The sequence below is a fragment of the Rhineura floridana genome, chromosome 13 (genome assembly GCF_030035675.1).
Source record: "Rhineura floridana isolate rRhiFlo1 chromosome 13, rRhiFlo1.hap2, whole genome shotgun sequence".
Classification (NCBI taxonomy): Eukaryota; Metazoa; Chordata; class Lepidosauria; order Squamata; family Rhineuridae; genus Rhineura; species Rhineura floridana.
Window position 1 is genome coordinate 27,270,230 of NC_084492.1, and position 19,519 is coordinate 27,289,748.

Below are 19,519 nucleotides of genomic sequence, written 5' to 3' on the forward strand. Positions count from 1 at the left end.
GCATTTCCTTGCTATTGATTTATATTTTATGGCTATTCCTTGTCAGGACTGCAATTGCCTAGCAAGCCAAGCAATTCTGCTGAACATTTTGCTCAAAAGAGAAGGCCCAAATTTCATCACCAAGGAAGGTATGATTGCAGAAGGCAATTTTGCATGTTTATAGATGAACATGAATATCGCTGTACACACTGCAAGTTGTGTTGCTATTTTCCTCTCCATTAAAGCATTTTCAGTTTAAAATGGGAAACATGCATTTGTACACTGTAGAGCGGAATGAACCGTTAAATGCATAACTCTTTTAAATAGTTTGCATGCCATATGTTTGCCTGTTTATAATTCTTAGCATGCAGTTTGAGGGAGAAATAGGTTTCATCTGCTCTGGTAAGGTGAAGCTGGAAGGAAGGTTGTGTATGATTGAACTTATGTAGAATCTGCATGTTGCTTTCCTGTATAAATGTATCATCTGAATGTTTTTGCTGGAAGCTTAATAGAGTTTTAAAAAGAGGGGTGTACCCCATTCAGGTGCAGAAAGAGAGAGCGATCAAGGCACAGGTGCATCCTCCCTCCCTCCAGTGAATTAAAGTTCTCTTTCTTTAGAACGTAACAATCATTTTGCAAAACAAAATGCTGATAACAGTTTTTTCAGATGTGTTGCACATGTACATATTGTTTGACAAATAAAATGCTTATACTGAACTTACTGAAGCTTTTGGATCTATGTCACGTCCATTTAAAATGCTTCCTTGGGATTAAGGAGGGGAATTCCTTCCCAATGTCCAGAGATACTTGATTACATCATGATGACCTTCCTCATATTGCTAAAGAAAAACATAAATTGATTGCCACCAAAATCTTTGTATCAAAAATGTAGTCAATGGCCATTTCATATTTACTTTGCCTTACTCATAATTTAAGAAAGATCTTTTTCTTTTGTTTTGTTTTATATGCCACTTTTCTGGGCAAAGCAGTTTGCAACAATAAAACTACTTATATAGAAAAAACAATATTACAAAAAAATAAATAAAACAGATTCAGAAATCCAATAACATAATAATATTCTAACCTCCGCCCAGTGAGTGGCTTAGAAAAATTACTCATGGAAGGCCAATCGAAACAAATGAGTCTTTGGACACACAAAATGAGAAGACATGATTCACTAGAAAAGACAATAATGCTGGGAAAAACAGAAGTGAGTAGAAAAAGAGGAAGACCAAACAAGAGATGAATTAATTCCATAAAGGAAGCCACAGACCTGAACTTACAAGATCTGAACAGGGTGGTTCATGACATGCTACTGGAGGTTGCTGATTCATAGGGTCACCATAAGTCGTAATCGACTTGAAGGCACATAACAACAACAAGCCCAAAACGTCTGAAGTGTAGCTACCAGCTTCAGTTCTACTGGGAAGGAGTTCCAAAGGTGTTGAGTCATCACAGAAAAGGCCCTTTCTCTCATGGTTGCCAACCTCATAAACCTGGGGTATGGACACACCAAGAGGGTCTCTGATTGAGTTCTCCGTGCATGAGCTCAGTGTGTGAGCAAGATGGTACATGCACAGGCCATCCATCAAATCACTTGGGACCCAACAGTTTAGGTATTTAAAGGTTAAAACCAGCACTTTATATTGGGACTGGACATGCACTGAAGCCAGTGCAGCTGGTATAATACAGGCATTGTGGGATCTGACTGCCATCCACCCATCTGGACTCTGGCAGCTACATTTTGAAGCAGCTAGAGTTTTCAGACTGTTTTTAAATGCAGCCCCACACAGAACGCATTACCGTAGTTTAGCCTTAAAATTTGGTACAATTTTTGCACCAATAGATTTCTCCCCCCTCCCCGTTGTGTTACAGGAAGCCTATACTTTTTTTATAAAAACAAAAACCAACATAAGTAATATTATATAACTACTCAAAACTGCTAGTGAAATTTGGCAGTTGGGTTATAGTAAAAATCTGCACTGGGATTCTTAGCCATCGTGTTAACTCAGTCCAGCTGGTTTACTCCATTCTTAGCTTCTCTAACAAGTACAATCAAAATGACCTTTGTGACCCAGTTCTAAGAAGCTTTACAAATAAGGGCTTAGAAAGAGGCTGAACTGTTGCTCTGCAAGTGCAATATCACAAAACAACCACAAGCCTGCATTGCACAAAGTCCCAGTACAAATATTTAATATTGGTTGCTACTCAGCTGGAGTCCAACTACATAACTATGTGTTAGCTTATAGATTACAAGGACAATCACTGTAGGTTAAAATTCCAGAGGGAAACCTGGTGCTATCCTGTTGTTTTCTGCCAGAAACCCATAAAGTATGCCGGTAAAGCATCTATACACACATACAGTATGTTTGCACACTTGCACACACATGGACAGGAAAGTGGGGTCCATCAGGCACGTCCTATTGCAGGCGTAATTGGCAGCACTGCCTATACAAGGTAAAATGAGCTTACAATATAGATCAAACTCATTATACAGCTGCCGTATAACTCCTCCACCTTCTCTCCCCCACCCCCTTTTTCATTCTGTGTGTGAATTAGGTACGATCTCTGATCAAATTGAAAGGATCTATCAAAAAGCTGGCAGCAGAAAGCTCTGGTTTGTATATGGTATCCTTCAACTTTGTGTTACTATTGTCTCACTGTAATTTTTGAAGTCTATGCTATCATTATTATTAATTATATTTATTAACCACATTTTTTGCACTCAAGTGTCTCAAAGCAACTAACACAGTAAGAATAAAATAACAAAGACATTGAAATCGGATAAAAACAGCAATAAACAAAAACTAAAATACTCATCTGACAATATATTTAAAAGGAACAAGTCCTACCCACCCCACTTGAAGGATGAGCATAACTTATAGCGGCTCCTAAACATGCTAATAAAAAGGTGAAAAATTGCAACATGCTGGCACAGAATTTATTTATTAAAAAAGCCCAACGCGTTTTGGCCTGTATATAATCTCAGCCTTCATCAGAGGTCAAATCAAAGTGAGAAAACACACTGCAAGATCTGCGGTAAGTCGTTCATTTTTTTCTCCTAAAGTATTACCAGAGATTCTCAGTTTGTTTTCTCGCTTTGATTTGACACCTGATGAAGGTGTAGAATATATACAAGTGGAACTATGTTGGGCTTTTTAAAATAAATTCTCTGCTAGCCCCTTGTGATTTTTCACCTTTTTATTTGGTTCTGCTTGAATCTTGTAGTTTTTTGTGTCTCATTACACATGCTACATATTTTAAAGTCTAGTTTTCTGCAATTTAAGCCAACAAGCACTACATGGGGGGTTTCCAATGCATGCATTTTAATAATGTGTTTTGTTCATGTGCTGGCTGTATCAATTAGTGCTTAGTTTGTAGAAAAAGGAAGGTGGAGTCTTAAGTTCTGCCTCTCATCTGGAGTCCCATCCCCTTAATCCCTGATGCTTGAGGATTCTCTAAAGTTATTCAGTGCTAAGTGTACTCTGCATCTGTGGAGGATGCATTCATCTCCTCTTCATGTTATTCAGAAATGAGGGCTGGTATTGAAAAACAGATACCAGAACTGAGCTGTGATAGCACCTATAGAAGAAATCACATTGTAGAGTTGAGTACTAGTTAAGTAAAAAAGGAGGGAAAGTAACTATGAAATATTGCATTAATAGTCAATTAAAAACCCTCTTGATGACCACAGTGTAGATGTTATGAATTTGATGGGACCCAATATTTTCACTCTGGAAACTAGTGACCTGTTAAAATGGCATTTGCTAAGCTTTTAAAAATATATATTATTTTGAAGATCCATCTGTATCATCTGCACTTCCTATCTGGTTATGATCTCTTTGATGCCCTGCGTTCCATGTCATTGCTTCACCCCAACATCTTTAGAATTGTACAGTACTGTGCATGGTTTCCCCCACTTTGGCCATCAGTCTGTTGATGTTGATAAGGTGTTGGACTATGACCTGGGAGACCAGAGTTCGAATCCCCACATAGCCATGAAGCTCACTGGGTGATCTTGGGCCAGTCACTGCCTCTCAGCCTCATGAAAACCCTATTCATAGGGTCGCCATAAGTCGGAATCGACTTGAAGGCAGTATATACATACTGTTGAACAAGCTCCTCTAATACTTCCCATCTCTCCCCTTCCAGCTATGCAAGAGAGGAAGTCTAGCAATCTTCTCTGGGAAAACTGTTTCTGTCTAGGGAGGGAATAAAAGGGAGATGCCCTCAGTAATCCAGACAGTGGCCAGGATAATAAGAATGGCTTTGCTGGATGTATCTGGTTCAGCGTTCTGCATACAACAGCGGCCAGCCATATTTCTCTGGGTGCTCCCAAAGAGAGCATGAAGGTGGCAGCCACTGTCTCTTGTTTGTCTGCAGCATCTGAGATCTAGACAGATAATATATCTTTACATGGAGTCCCATTTAGCTATTGTGGCCTGTCATCCCTGTGCTTGTCTAAAAAGCTGTCTAAACTAGTGGCCATCATTGAATCTTGCAGTATTTCATTCCCTAACAAGCTGTCTGAAAAAGGACTTCCAAAGAACTACATGATTAGTTCTACATGACCAGTGGGTGTTTCAACTTTAGATTTTCAAGACACCAGTGCCCCCCGCCCCAGATATGCCTAACTAGCTCTGTGAAGTACCTGGAGTACTGGGCATATTTTGTACCAAATAAATGTGGAAATGAATTCCTCTTTTGAATTCCTCTTTCATAATTGTCATATGCCATATCTAGGTTGGTGCTACGCTGCAGTGCGGTATACATTCAGAAATTGGCTTCCTCTTTAGCCCCCCATATTACAACTTTGGTAGTCCATGCAAAGCAGGTAAAGTGCACAGAGGCTTGAAACAGCACTGCTTGAGATGTGCTGGCTTATTTGCATTTTGATGTTATGGTGTTGTTTTTCTTTTCCAAATGCTTTGCTCTTGATTTCAAAGAGTGTGTGCACCCATCGTCACGGAAGTCAGCATCAATTTGGTTGATGGATTTTGTGCTCCCTTAGCAGAATATCACACACTCATTCATTAACTCTTGTGATAAATGATTGTTGCAGTTACAAATCCTGTATTAGACAATGTGAAACATCCAGTTCTACTGCATTCAGAAAATGGAAATAACGCTACATTTGGCTTTCTTTTGTAGAAAAGGTAGTTGTGTTCATACCAATCACTCTTAAAAACTGCAGCCCATTTTTAAACCCAGCACTTTACATGATTCTCATTTTCACAGCTTAGGTACATCCACACAGATACATAGACAGTTATACTGTTCCCTCTGCGTCTGCTGAAGAAGTCCCATGTGATTTATCTTCTGCTGAATGGTACCATTTCAGGTGTGGGATTGACTATTTTCATTCTCCCCCACACTAAAAAGAAAGAAAGAGCTCCTTCCATATACTTCAGTGACATGTAAAGGAGAAGGTTCTACCTAGTTTCAGAAGTACCGAGTTTTGTTTCAGCCAACAGATGGTATAGTCCAGCAGGAGATAAATCGCAGGGGGATGCTGGGCATGTATTTTGTCTCTTTGTAGAAGTGCATTTTGTTCATTCTGAGAAGCAATGATTAAAAGCCTTGGGTTAATATGATGGTTTTCATGCTCTGAATGCACTGATCACATGATCATCTGGTCATCAGTAATGTTCATCATGTCTTGGCCGGCTCCATAATATCTCTTTCATTAATGGGAAAGTAAGCTTACATATGATTAGCTTATCGCCATAAGTATAGATCATCTGAATCTACTATCTAAAACTACTGTCTTTGGCAAGTGGTTACCTAGACATGACCACTGAAATTCATTATCAACATATGATATGAGTGGAGTATGTTCTGTTTATTTTCAAACCAGGAGATTGTCAAGTGATGTTAGATGTGTTTTGCATGCCCTGTAACTTTCCCTTACAACATCAAACTTTCTTCTCAAGAACCTTCTTGAGAAATGTGAAAACACTTTGATTTCCTTTGCAAGAATGGAATAATGCAATTTGGTTGAAATGCTTAATGCTATTCAGAAAATCCAAAAACCCATCTATGAGAGAATTTTTACTGAATGCAAATTGTCAAGGAGGTCGAAAGCAATAATTCTTTCGTTGCTTACATAATTTTATCAAGTCGTCTTGTTACAATGTCAGAGAAAGGAACAGCAATGTCTTATAATGTATATGGTGTTTAATGAATTCAAACTGTGTTCCCAACATAGTCATTAGAGTGTGCTTGCCTCAGTGGTTAAAAAATTCAAAATTTAGCCTCTCCCCAAAAAAGATCATTTACAGCCAGAAATCTCAAGTACAATATACATATTTAAGTGTTTAGTTTTGGGGATTGATCAGATATCGCAAAAAAAAAAATCAGATTCTTGAATTCATTAAACTAGTATTTGATATCCAGCAGGATTGCTCTGTTTTCTGCCCTCAGGTCTGTTGTCCGCTTCGCAGCAAGTCTTTTATGTAAACTAGTGGACAGCCTTGCACCATCTATTACTAATGTTTTAGTTCAGGGCAAACAGGTAAGTCTGTATTTTTCAGAATTGTTAATCAGGCAAAGGCTCTTGTACAGTATGCTGTTAAAAGAGAGAGATCCGGCTTTTAAAAAATTAGTTGAATCCAATCTAGATCATTGCTACTCTGTAAAACCTTTTCATAGGGGCAGTGCAAGCGTCGTGCTGGTTCTCTGCTAACAGTGGTTAGCAAATTGGTTTTTGCTTCCTTACTGTATCTCCCCCATCTACCCATGGAGAGACCATGACAAAGCAGCTTGTTCCTTCAGTGTAGTTAAGGGGGAAGGGAGGAATATGCTCAAGTGAGTAAGAGAAACAAGTTTGGCTACACACTTTTCAGGTGTAGCTGGGAATAGGCGTGGTTGTGATTAACAGTTAAAACTAATGGTTAGAGCTATTCAGTTCAAAGGGGACATAAAAGGAGAGGAGATTTATTTCTCAGGTGAGCACTGGGGCACCTCCAAGTGGCTTGTCTTCTTCCTAGTGCTTGAAGGCAGGAAGTGGTGACATTTCAAGGTAGTTATTCTGTGTTCCTCCCCTGGAGTGCCAGTTCATTTCCTGCGTTTTTGCAAAGCACACCTTTTAGCTTGTGCTGTCTTTCTGGCCTCTTTTGTCTCAGGGAACATATAAAATAGGGGAGGTTTATTTTTCAGATGTTCCCAAGCCTAAAAAATAAACAGATTTTGAGGGTGGGAACAATGTTTTCACATAGCTGTCATCCAGCTCACAATGGTTCTGTTTGTCTCTGGGATACCTGGGTTCAAATCAGGACTTAGCCATGGACATATCAGGTAAGCAGGGTGATAACCTTCTGTTGTACTGGCCTTGTGGGGCCTGTCTTAAAGGAGAGAGGCATTTTCTTCATAAATATTGTTGTAGGAATTATTATTTTCTCATTATGCATATAGCACTGTCAGTCGACCTAAGGCTTTGTATAGGTACATAGCCAAAGGTTAGGCCTTTGCTATGTGGTGCTTACAGTTTCAGTGTTAAAAGTTGGGGAGAGAAAGCAAGAAGAAGCCGAAGTAACACAATGGCAGATGGAAGGGAAGAATGGGAGATGCCAGGATAATTAGAGTAAAACAGAAGTGATTATTTACTGCAGTAGTCATTTTAAGGTGCATTTTGTAGTTCCTACCTGCAGAGCAGGTAGCTACAATTATTCCCAAATTCCAAATGGAACCATTTTCTGCCTGCCTCATGGCATAACAGCTTTAAAAGCTGATACGGCTGTATGATCTCCACATCTGTTACTTACCATCTAAATGGGAGCTTTCCAGAGTAAGTAGCTTTGAGTGTAGTCTAAATTTTAGCTAAAAGCCTCTTGCAGACTTGACAATGTCATTGTATGTCTCAGACCACAAGAACACACAAAAAGAACTGAGAATATTATTCTGGGGCAAAGCAGTAGCATAAGAATCAGCATGCTTATAGCACATGCATGTCATGTAATGCTGTCATGCAAATCGCTCACCTGAGAGGATTTAACCACCCCCTTAACACAGGGTCTTGAGCCTTCCAGTAAAGACATACCCCTGGGCCATGCCGCAAATAATTTTATTTGGCCGATCCCTAGACCTGCTCCCAGCTAGGAACTGCCTGCAGAGTTGCTTTTCAGGAGGATATATGCCTAGTAAGGTGGTTGACAACTCAAGTGTCTCTGACACAAGGAATCTTCCCAACTTTTCTTCTACCTACTCCTCTGCAGTATGGTTACTGAACAACTAAGTGGGTTTTAGAGTTTGCAACATTACAAGAGCGTTTGAATTGTAGGACAGTAAATTGATTGATTGATTGATAATACAAAGAAAGGATAATATCAAAGAGAGCAGGCACCTAATTAAGGAACAATAAAAGACTTCAAACTTTTCTACTACCTCTACATCGGTGGTACATGGCTGAACTAGTTCTAAAATTTAGCCATTTGTTGGGCAAAGATGATGGACAGGATGTGACAGCAGTTCCTCAGGAATGAGCAGGAAACTGTCATTGGTCCATCAACAACCAGGGTTTTTTCAAAGAGCATTCTAGGGATTTAGCTCTTGGCATCGTGGTCTAATCAACTTCCTGTGGGTCAAACCATTCCAAGATCTAAATTTAACCTCAGCCAGCGTTAACAAGACTCACAAGGTCGAGTGTATTGAAAGTACTTTCTTCACAATATTCCTACCCATGTTTCCTCATAAATTTAAGGAGTCTAGACTTTGTGGACTTTATCATGCCAAAAATACAAGTGGCCCATTAAGATAAGGGGAAAGTAAATGTTTTGGGAAGAGATGTGTCATTTCCATTTGCCAAGCACCTCAAATAATTTCTAGATACACCAAAGGAAAAGAGATTAACACTTGAGCAGGCTTGTTCACAAAACTGTAATTGTAATCCTAGCAGCCTGGCCTACAAGAAGACAGTGTAGTGTTATAGGGGGCTTTTCCATCACAAGTGCATGATGTCATCATTTTTATAGTCTGTTCTTGCATAGCATGAGCTGTTTGTTATCTGCTTTAGCTGTATGCATCTTGATTGCTTCCTTTTTCCTTTTCTTGGGGTCCAAGAGTCAGTCATGCTGCCTGAGCCTTAGCAATGGTTAAGGGAGCAGACAAGTAGGATTGCAGACTCCCTCCTCACTTTCAATTCCTGGTTAGAAGTGAAACTCAGTTAGCATTAACCTTGTTACGTTAATGGTGCAGAGATCCTTGCTAGCCATTTAGAGAAAGCTGGGCATAGCAATTCATCTATACAAATGGAGGGGTTGACGGGAATGTGATCCCACGGCCCATTAATCATTGTTAAAGGGATGGGCAGCATTATGGTTGCACTGACACCAAGTGTATGTGAAGAAATAGATAATAAAGTTACAGAAGCATGATGCCTTGCTAAACAACTTAACATTGGAGATTACAGCATTGTGTTAAAATGGAGAAGCACAAATATTGGCTGAGTGTGGGGGATCATTGTAGCCTGACCCGTCCATGCCATGCTCCCACCCTGCTGGAACAACCTAAACCCTTGGTTTGTAGTCTGACCCATCCATGCCACCTTTCCCCGGATCTGCAGGAAGCTTATAGCTAAGTAAGAGCCTGGGGACATGGAAGGCTAGAGGATGGCATTCCATGAACTGTACAGATCTAATGGTGGCCATAGAGAAAGTTGGTTGCCTTCTTTCCGCTCCCCTAGAAGTGAACTAGAAAGATTTTTCTGTTTTACTATATCTGGCCAATTTTAATCATAAGAAATTAACAGGACAGATCAAGCTTCTTTCTGAATACGCATGCTTCTTTTCATTACAAAATGCAAAATAACAGAGCCATGTAAATCTCCTTTTACCCATCAGCTGTAAATTTAAATCACTACACCAATTATCCTCCCCTTTACCCACCCCAGATGCAAACAGGGAGAGTTGAGTCAAGGAGGTATAATGACTAAGGAATTCTTCATTGCTTTCCTGTTTCAGGTTGTAGTTCTAATTGCTGCTAATAAATTCCTCTAGGTGACTCTCGGGGCATTTGGCCAGGAAGAAGAAATTATATCTAATCCCTTGTCTCCTGGTGCAATTAAGGACATCATCTACAACAAGTGTAATTTGCAGGATGAGAGGGAAGCTGTTCTTCAGCAAGAACTTGTCATTCATATTGGCTGGATCATCTCCAACTCCCCTGAATTATTTAACGGCATGCTGAAGATACGAGTGGGGTCAGTAAAGTCGTCTCTTATTCTCTTGGCTGAGGATCCTACTTGGCTTTTGTGTGTATAGGAGTGCACATGCTAGCGAAACAGACAATCTCTTTGAAGAAAATATTAATTCAGAATATAAATATAAGTGAATTGAGGTTCAGAATGTGATGATCTGTTTCCCCACTTAGGTGGCCTGCTGGAGCACATAACGCCAGTGTGCTGATGGTCAACAGCAACAGAGTACAGAGCCAGTTCTCTTCCAGGATCTGGTTCTAATATCTATAGCCCTAAAATGGCTTAGGCCCAATATGCCTTACAGCTCACTTCCTCCTAAGAATCCTATTGCAACTAGCCACTCGGATCAATTAAAAAAATATTTTGGATTGGCTAATATACTGAAAAGGTGAAGTTACAGATTCGTGAAGTTACATGGGGACAATGGTTGGAGAAAGGTGTGCCAGAAGAAATGGGCAGTGGGTATTCACTATTATGGAGCCAAATCCAAGATGGTTAACAAAAAGCTCTACAAATGGCTGCTACAACCTTGTAACAATTGAAATCTTTTTGATGAAGCAAACCGCAATACAGCTGAAATGTGAAGATGGCCACCACAAAAGAGGTTGATTTGGCTGTATAATTTTACCCTGATTAATCAGTTAGCAGATTGTATTTAAAAAAAAAAAAAAGATTAATGCAAATACTTACAAAAACTGCAGATGGTGAGTGCTATTTTAGAAAGGCGTTTCTTCCGTGTGTGACAGAATAAGGAAAACCTCTTCTCAAATGTTGCCTGCTGCCAGAATCTGAAAACAAAACTTATGTAGATAGAACTGGTCTCATATACATATGTATGCAGGTTTAATCAATTGATTAATAAATTAAAACTAATACAATTAGTTTGCTAATTTCTTGAACTGAGTGGCCGCCCTAATTATATTCTCAGATCCACTGAGGACACCTTCTTAATAACAAAATCTGTGTGTCAGGCTCAGACATCATGGATATGAAGACAGGCATTTGGGGGAGCTGTTGGGGAGTTGTGGGCTACTCAGTGCAGATTTGCTCTGATCTAAAGCTTTGTAAAGACTCATCTGTTTTGACTGACCTTTGGTGTTGACCTATGTATGTATAGTCAGAAGTAAGGCCTGCTTAGTTCATTTGGACTTGCTTGTCGGTCAGGCTGTATAGAATTAACACCAAGGGCTCCAATCAAGTACAAACTTACCTGGGAGTAAGTCCCATTGAACTCAGTGGAGCTTACTTCCGAGCAGTCATGTATTGGATTGCAGCCTAAATTAGCAAAGGATGGGATAATTTCAATAACAGTTTTCTATTGTTTTTGTTACCCATTGTGAGCCCTCAGGTTGAGTCAGCCTAAGGAAAATAAATCAACCAATCAAAAGATTTCATAGCAGTAAAGAAACAACTTCTCTTGTTTATGGGTAAAGCTCAAATTTACCTGGCAGGCATTTTTTGTCATCAGATGTTCCCTGTGGCAAATTCTGCATAATTTATGCTCTCATGTAGTGTTATGCTTATGTTGTTTTCCCAGTTGCACTGCACAGTCACAACTCTATGCTGGAACACCAGCAACACAGTAGAAGGCAATAAATTATGGTTAGCAAAGCTGGGGTCTGGATCTAGCTATTCTAGTTTCCTAAAAGTAGTAGAAACTAGAGGCAATGCGTCTTCTCTATCTGCATTCATCTTTTGATCAAAATTAGTTGCTATAATAACTAGAAATGGGATGTTCCATTCAGTTCCAATTCCATACAGAGTCCATACTCACAGCCCACTTAAGGCAGTGTACATATGCTTAAACTGGTGCCTCTCCATTAGCTTCAATGGAAGTTTAGCCAGCTGAGTGATTTGTAGATTGTCTTTTTACTCCTTCAGCCTCTCACAGTTAAAGCTATGCATATCTAGCAAGATATATTATTACCAAGACACTTTGAATGTCACACATTTCTGCATTCAAGCCAGAGGGGAGATGTCTGTGACTACTCCAAAGAGCACGCAGCACATGATGTCAGTGGCACAGTTAAAGCATTGCATTGATGCATCATTGTACATGGCCCTAAACAAAGCTGTAAAGTGGTTTTCAGGCTTTTATGATTCTGTATTTTCTTCCCTTAGTTGTTTCTGCCTTATTACTAGTTTACCTTCTCAGACTGAACTTACATTTGTTTCCATAAAATAATAGTCTCTTTTTCAGATTCTGTACCCCATTGAAACTTTCTCTGACTTCATGCAATTAATTTATATCTACCTTATTCTCTCTCCCAAAAAAGTTCAGGTTTTGCTAAAATGCCATCTTCCCCTCTTAAATCTAATGTAAATTAAAGCCTAATAGCATTACAGTTTTACATACATAAAAATACAGGATACAAAACATTCTTAATTCTAATTTAATTTTTTAAAAATCTACGCCTTTGTTTCTCAGTTAGAGAAAAAATAGTCTTTAAATAATTTCTTTTGGCTTTTTTTCTCATTTCTGTATGACTGGTGTCTTATACCTGTCCAGCATACAGCCAAGAATATTTTGTTTCTACAATAACAAGTTCTTTTTCTCTCTTTTTAAACATCTATTCCCTTTAAAAACATAATTAAATTCCATGATATTTCTTCATTCAATTAAATATGTCAATGACTAGGCCTGATTTTCTCAAAGCATTTTTATCCAGCACTGAAATTAAATTATTACCAGTTTGGGGCTGCAATCACAGCTGAGTTGCAAACTCGTTGGTTATCCTTAGACAGATATCCTGTTTCATAAAGAGAAAAGTAGCAAATCAGCCTTCATAACCATTATCCTTTGACTCAAAGTTGTTGTTAGGATGCATTGATGATTATGTTTTCCACCATGTTGTTTTGGGAAGTAGGAGTCTGTGGAAATCCTCTGTGCTTCCTTTGTCCTTACAAAAGCTAACTTTGGATGCTAAAAGCAACAAAGAGTTTTGGGACAAACTAACAAATTTATTATAGCATAAGCCAGTGGTAGCCAACCGGGTACCTCTAGATGTTGTTAAGTGCAACTGTCATCACCCCAGCCTGCATGAGCAGGATTGGGGAGAGGCCATAGCTTAGTGCCTTGCATGCAGAAGATCCAAGGTTCCATCCTTGGCATCTCCAGGTATGGCTGGGAGAGACTTCCACCTGAAATTCTGGACATCTGCTGCCAGTCAGTGTTGACAGTACTGAGCTAGATGGATCAGTGATCTGACTCAGTATAAGGCAGCTTCCTATGGTTTGGGATGGTGCCTAGAACATCACATTGGTTACCCCGGGCATAAGCTGTCATGGGATACAGTCTGCTTCAGCAGACATAATAAGTGTTATACTAAGTTGGCAGAGTAGTTTTTTTTAAAAAAAAATGTAAGCAGTGAGGTCAGAAGGAAATAATAATATTTCATGCATCTTTGTTGTTGTTGCTACAACAACTACCCCTCTGGAAATTGTTTCAACACTGGTTATATGCCTCCTCCTCATGTGCAGGTTAATTATTTGCTGTTAATGGGCGTATACCATTTCCTTTTACAAGCTATTTAGCTGCTTTTAGATACTGAGTACTTGCTTGGGTGTTAATTAGGAGTGGGATGCAGGAGTGGGTGGAGTAAGTCTTCAGTTTGCAGGGAGCATACCAAGCTCAGCTAGGCTTTAATTTCACTCCCTCTGCAATTTTACTTTAGCCAACTCTGTTCTTGACAACTTGATAATAGGGCTTCTGCAAAGAGTTGTGATGTACTAGGGGCAGCATGTGTTTGAAGGGGTCTACTAAATGGATAGATAAAATGTACTGATCCTATGTCTCCAACCCTGAACAGAAATGTACCAATTACTTTTCACAAGAATGTGCTGTTTAATCATCACCCTCACTTTCCTTGTAACAATATGTAAGGTGGGGTTACTCTCCAATGCTTTATTTTACTTAATTTTTTATTTTGTATCCTTTTTTAAAAAAAAAACCAGTAAGCAAAATATTTAAAAATACTTTTAGAATATTTGAGTCAATCAGAGAACAGGAAGATATTGTATGCCCAGTACATAATTATTATGTTTTATGGATGGTATATATTTGTGGGAAATTAGAGATATCAACAACTATGGTCTGAGGAACATGATATGGCTATCCTGCGGAAGCTAAATAGGTCTGGCCAGCTCCTGGATGGGGGACCCTTTGGAAGCCATAAGTTCCATGGTCAAAGGCAGGCAAGATATAAATATCCTAAATAAATAAATAATGGGATTATAATGCAATTGTAATTATTTTCTCTCCCACATTTAAATAGTCCATTTTTATATTTGTGTGTTTGTGTGTGTGTGTGTGTGAGAGAGAGAGAATGCCAGTCTCCTTCCTTATCCCTAGGTTAATTCCATATATTCCATTTCCTTTATTTCACCATTATCATCCACTCCAGTGAACAAAATTAACTTTCTCCCAGAAATAGTATTCTGGCTTGATAATGATTAGATTTGGTGTCTCATTATTGATTTGTGTGCAGTTTTCATGCTGAAATAGATCCAGATCCTGACAGCCCCATTACTGTAAAGCCCTCTAATCAACTGTACTCTACCCATGACCTGTCAGTCAAGTTTTTTTTTTTTTTGCAGGGCATCCCTCTAAAGAGTTGGAAAGGGGGAATATGTGCCATTTTTCATCTCATGTTTTTGCACTATTTAAAACATCTCATGTGAGCGACTGCAAGTGGAGAATACATCAGTGAATGAGATTTCTCCCTGTTGGGGGATTAGTTGGGTTAGGGTTATTCTTCTGTTTTTTTCCCCAAACAATGTGATTCTGGATTGTTGTATCAGCACAACAATGCTTTGTATAGACAGTGAGGGCAGGGAACAGAATTGTAATTGAGGCTGGAAATGGTGACTCCTTGCTGTATCCCTCTCTTAGTAATGTGCTGTCATTCCATTAAACACTGCTTCAGCACGTCTGCATTTTGGCCTTTGACATATCACTGGTATGTCTAGCTGAACCTGCCTTTATTGTGCCCCATGATCATCTAATTTGGCTAACTTAGGTGCCATTGACCAAGAATAGTCTGCAGATTGTAGGTAAATGCTGCCCTTTTTGTTTTTGCTGTTTATTATTAGTCTTTCTTGGTATTATATTTAATTTGTTCCTTTTTATTATTTCCAGAGTGGAGTCAGTTGACCCTTACAACTAAATCTTGAGAAGACAGTTTGAGGGCAGGAAGAGCATCAGGGGAGAGAGATGGAGGGATGGGATGCATCATTGCTTTGCACTTTGTAAACCATAATACATGCTTAATGACAAATGGTTTCCTCATTTCCGAGCCATATTATATAGCCACGAGAGTCACTTTAAATATGTTTGATTTACTTTGCAATTTTAGTGAAGTTTCTTATAGTAAATCATTCTCTTTTGCTTCTGTTTCTATGAATATGTACAGCAACACTTTGCAACGCTAAAAAAAAGCTCCAAAAACAACTGTGGAATAATGGCACTGACTGTTCTGCAGAATAGTTTCCAATGGACATGAGGAATGTCTCAGTTTGCACAAGATAATACAGTGGAAGGTGAAATATATTCTAGCCAAATTCTAGGTGTGCTCTATGTTTTTAATTGACCATGCCCACCTTTCCTTAAGTGGAGTAGTTTAAGCATAGCAGGCTGAAAACATGCAGCTTGGGCAGGCCAAGTTGGTTCTTTCCAACAGCTAGAATCATTGCTTAAGTAGCAACATATTTTAATCAGTCTGATTTTACATTTAACTGCAGTTTCAGATTCAACTTTTAATGCGCCCAAGATAGAAATAGAGCATAAGCTTAGGTCCAGGCTATTTGTCAGACCGTATCTCCTTATATGAACCTGCCTGGGCCCTGAGATCTTTAGGAGAGACCCTTCTCACGATCCCAACACCTTCACAAGTGCGACTGGTGGGGACATGAGAAAGGGCCTTTTTGGTGGCTGCCCCAGGTTCTGGAACTCCCTCCCTAGGGAGGCAAGAATGGCCTCCTCTGTGCAGTCCTTCCGCCGACAGCTAAAGACTTTTCTTCTGGCAGGCCTTTGGAACTGAAGGCTTTAAGGGTAGTGACTGAAGAGGATGCTGTATGTTATTGTTTTACTTGTATGCTCCTAAACTGGGTTGCAGTATTTTAAGTGTATATCTAATTGGTTTTAACATCTTAATAGTTTAATCCTGTTTTAATGCTGATTTTACATGTTTATATGTTTTATATTTGTATAGGTTCTTAATGATATGTACTTATTTTTATCTGGAAGCCACCTTGAGTTCCAGTTTGGAAAAGGGCGGGGTATAAATAAAGATGATAATAATAGTAGTAATAATAATAATAATAATAATAATAATAAGCTCCAGTTTGAAACACAAAAGGCTATCTTCACCATCATATGACATTGACCAAGAAAAAATAAATTTGACGCATATTTCTATGCTGAATAATGAGAGAAATATAATTTTCTAGGTTAGATTCTCTGTAGAAACAGTAGTCACACCGAAAAGAAGCAAGTAAGAAGAATACTAACAAACATACAAAAATGTAATTTTCCAACTTTGGAGATGGCAGGTGTTGCCACCGCTCCCCATATGCTCAGAGGCACATATTACCAAATTCTTCCAAGCTACACAGGAAGTGGATTGGACTGTGAAAGACCAACCCAAATTCTGTTTGCATTTTGACAGATTTGTAGGGCAGTCCCAAATCTCAGAGAGGAGGTCAGGTCCCCTGCTCCCCTGGTGCATTCACTATAGCTGCCCAATTTCCCTGCTTTTTGAAGTTTGATAGAAATATCTTTGGGCTATAGGTACGTTCTTAAACCGCAAGGTTTTTTGCCTATTAGTGAATTTGATACTTAGGCACATTTGCTATTAAGTTAAAGCAGTGGCAGGCGGAAAGTAGACCTGGGATCTAGCGGTAGATCTTCGGGTGATTTGCAGTAGAGCTACAAGGATGCCTGTTTCCCAATTGCTTAACAGTAGCAACAGTTGAAAGGCTTCCTCACTGTCACCCCTTTAGATTAGTCTGCAGCAAAGAAAGCTGGGTGGGTAGGGACTGAGAGTGGCTTTGGAGGTGAAAGGACTGAGCACTCATTTCTGGTGCTGAAAACAAACCCTTGGGCTGAGCATGTGCTCACAAGCACCCTGTTCTTTAATTCTAAATGTATGTGTTTGTGTGTCCCTCCCCCATTCTGTCTCCTGCTTTACATCTGGCTTCAGTTATTGGACCTCAGGGGTTCTTGCTGAAAATAAAGTAGAGCCTACAAGTCTGAAGTCTGCCCACACCTGATTTAAACCATTCTGAAGGATGAAGTTAAATAAGGCAGTTTTACTTGCAGTATACTTCAATGCTGTTCATTCAGCTCTCGTGAACACTACTGGATGATTTATTAATGAGGTATTAATAGCTCTTGGTATGGCCTAATGACTGCTAAAAAGGTCTTAAAGGCATAACAGGAAGTAATGTAGTACAAAGGAGGTAAAATTACCCAAAGTGAGCATCCCATGTATCTAAACTATTTCTGTCTATGGACTCCACCAGCCTTAATTCCATCTTGAGCAGAGTACTGGGTAATGCAATCGATACTTTTTAGTTAATAGTGTACAGAAATAAGATTTGATCTATGTGACTTTTATTTTTTATTTTATTTACTACAGTCCAAAATGGAGTTCTCTTAGTGGTCTTCAAAGGAGCAGTGAAAGAAGAAGAAATAATACAAGACTAAAGCATAGTATAATATCTAAAACAAATAAAACAGCTACAGAACAAAACCAAGTACAACTAGTAGCAGAGGATAGCAACAATGTCAGGATCTAAAACCACTAACACATTTTTAAAACTTAAAAGACTAAAAAGCTTGAAAGAATAAATCACCTGGTGCTGAAATAAATTGCAACATGCATACCAGGCAAACCTCTCTGGGAAAGGCATTCTACCACATGGGAGCCACTGTAGAAAATGCCTCCTCTCTTGTAGTCGCCTGCCTCACCTCATTTGACAGGAAATCCAGAAAAGGGCCTCAGAAGATGACCTTAAAGTCCAGATAGGTACATATGGAAGGGGATGCTTCAAATAATCTGGCCTCCATTATCTGGATACAGATAATGGTATCTCTATCATCTTAAAAGCAACAAATAAGAGTTATGTCTTCAGTACAAATACTGCATTGCAAAAATATTATTATTATTATTATTTGTTACATTTTATCACATTTGTATACTGCCCCATAGCCGAAGCTCTCTGGGCGGTTTACAACAAAAATAAAGAAGAGTTAATAATGTAACTGTGGTAGAAATGCTTATTTTAACCAGTAGTTTTAGGGAGGGTAGGGGAGCTTTCCCATATTCTAAACCAAATTGAATTGAGATAATTTCAGAATTTTAACCAGTAACAAAACACAGTTCATTTAAATCATGGTGTGCCAGAGATGCTCTTTGGTTGATGCTTGATTGGCATTTTGCCATAAGGCCACAGACACAATGTGTAGATGTCAATGTCTTGTTTTCCAAAATGTATTTTTAAGATGTCTGTTGAGGCTAATTAAACAGTAAACAAAACCTCTCATTTTAATGATTATTGGTAAAGCATGGGTCAGGTGACTTGGTCCAGATAAGCTCCACTGAGCAGACAAGTTCATTTTAATTTAAATGGTGTTGTCTTTTAACGGCAAGGTGCCAGCTTTTGTAAGCAATTTAGATAGCCCATTAAGCAGTCCAAGTAAACAGCATGTTCTGTTTGCAGTTTATGGCTTTTCAGAGAATTGTGCAAAAGATGGCTGGCTGGCTGGCCAGATTTCATGTTATCAGACTTTTCAGCCAGACCCTCACTGTTATACTCTGAGCAGACCTTCCAGAGCATTTAATTGTGTCTTGAGGCACAAGAGAATTTCTGTGAGTTTTTCTTTTCTCAGACAACAAGCTTAAATGCTGCTGTTAAAGTGACATAACTTACAGGTTAGTTACTGAAATTCGTGTAGTTTTCCCAGCTGTGTATCCTTCCACATGATCCTCTCAACTGGTAGATATTTGGGAGTTGGGGTTGCAATAGCTGGTGTCAGGGAACGCTCTGGTGGTCCTGTTCACCAAGAGCAATCTCTGTCACCAAATGCAGCATAGGAAGGCTTAGCTTTACCTACTTTCCAGAGGCTTCAGCAGCTTCCTTGACTCAGCCAATCCTCTCAAGTTCCTAGGAGAACTGCATCTTAAGAGACTGCTCTGTCCAGGCACTGGCAATTTGGGAAGCATTTGCAGTTTGATGTATTTGAAGAACCCCACATCCTGCACCCTAGATGAATCAATCAGTTGTGGGCAATGTGAAGAATACAGCCATTCCCCTCTTCCAAACTGACAGGCCAAACTAAACTAAAGA

At 39.2% G+C, this 19,519-nt stretch overlaps 1 protein-coding gene across 6 annotated transcripts in view; it reads left to right on the top strand.

Moving 5' to 3' along the window:
- The window catches only part of PHKB (phosphorylase kinase regulatory subunit beta), a 154,655-nt gene that overhangs the window by 121,650 nt on the left and 13,486 nt on the right, over positions 1 to 19,519 (top strand). For 4 of the 6 annotated variants that reach the window (XM_061594575.1, XM_061594576.1, XM_061594571.1 and 1 more), the window contains 4 exons: positions 47 to 128; positions 2,539 to 2,596; positions 6,403 to 6,493; positions 9,972 to 10,174. In XM_061594575.1, coding sequence (XP_061450559.1) covers positions 47 to 128; positions 2,539 to 2,596; positions 6,403 to 6,493; positions 9,972 to 10,174 — 434 coding nt within the window. Of the gene's footprint in view, positions 1 to 46; positions 129 to 2,538; positions 2,597 to 4,722; positions 4,814 to 6,402; positions 6,494 to 9,971; positions 10,175 to 19,519 lie in introns of all 6 variants that reach the window. The other 2 variants (XM_061594572.1, XM_061594574.1) reach the window with 1 other exon arrangement.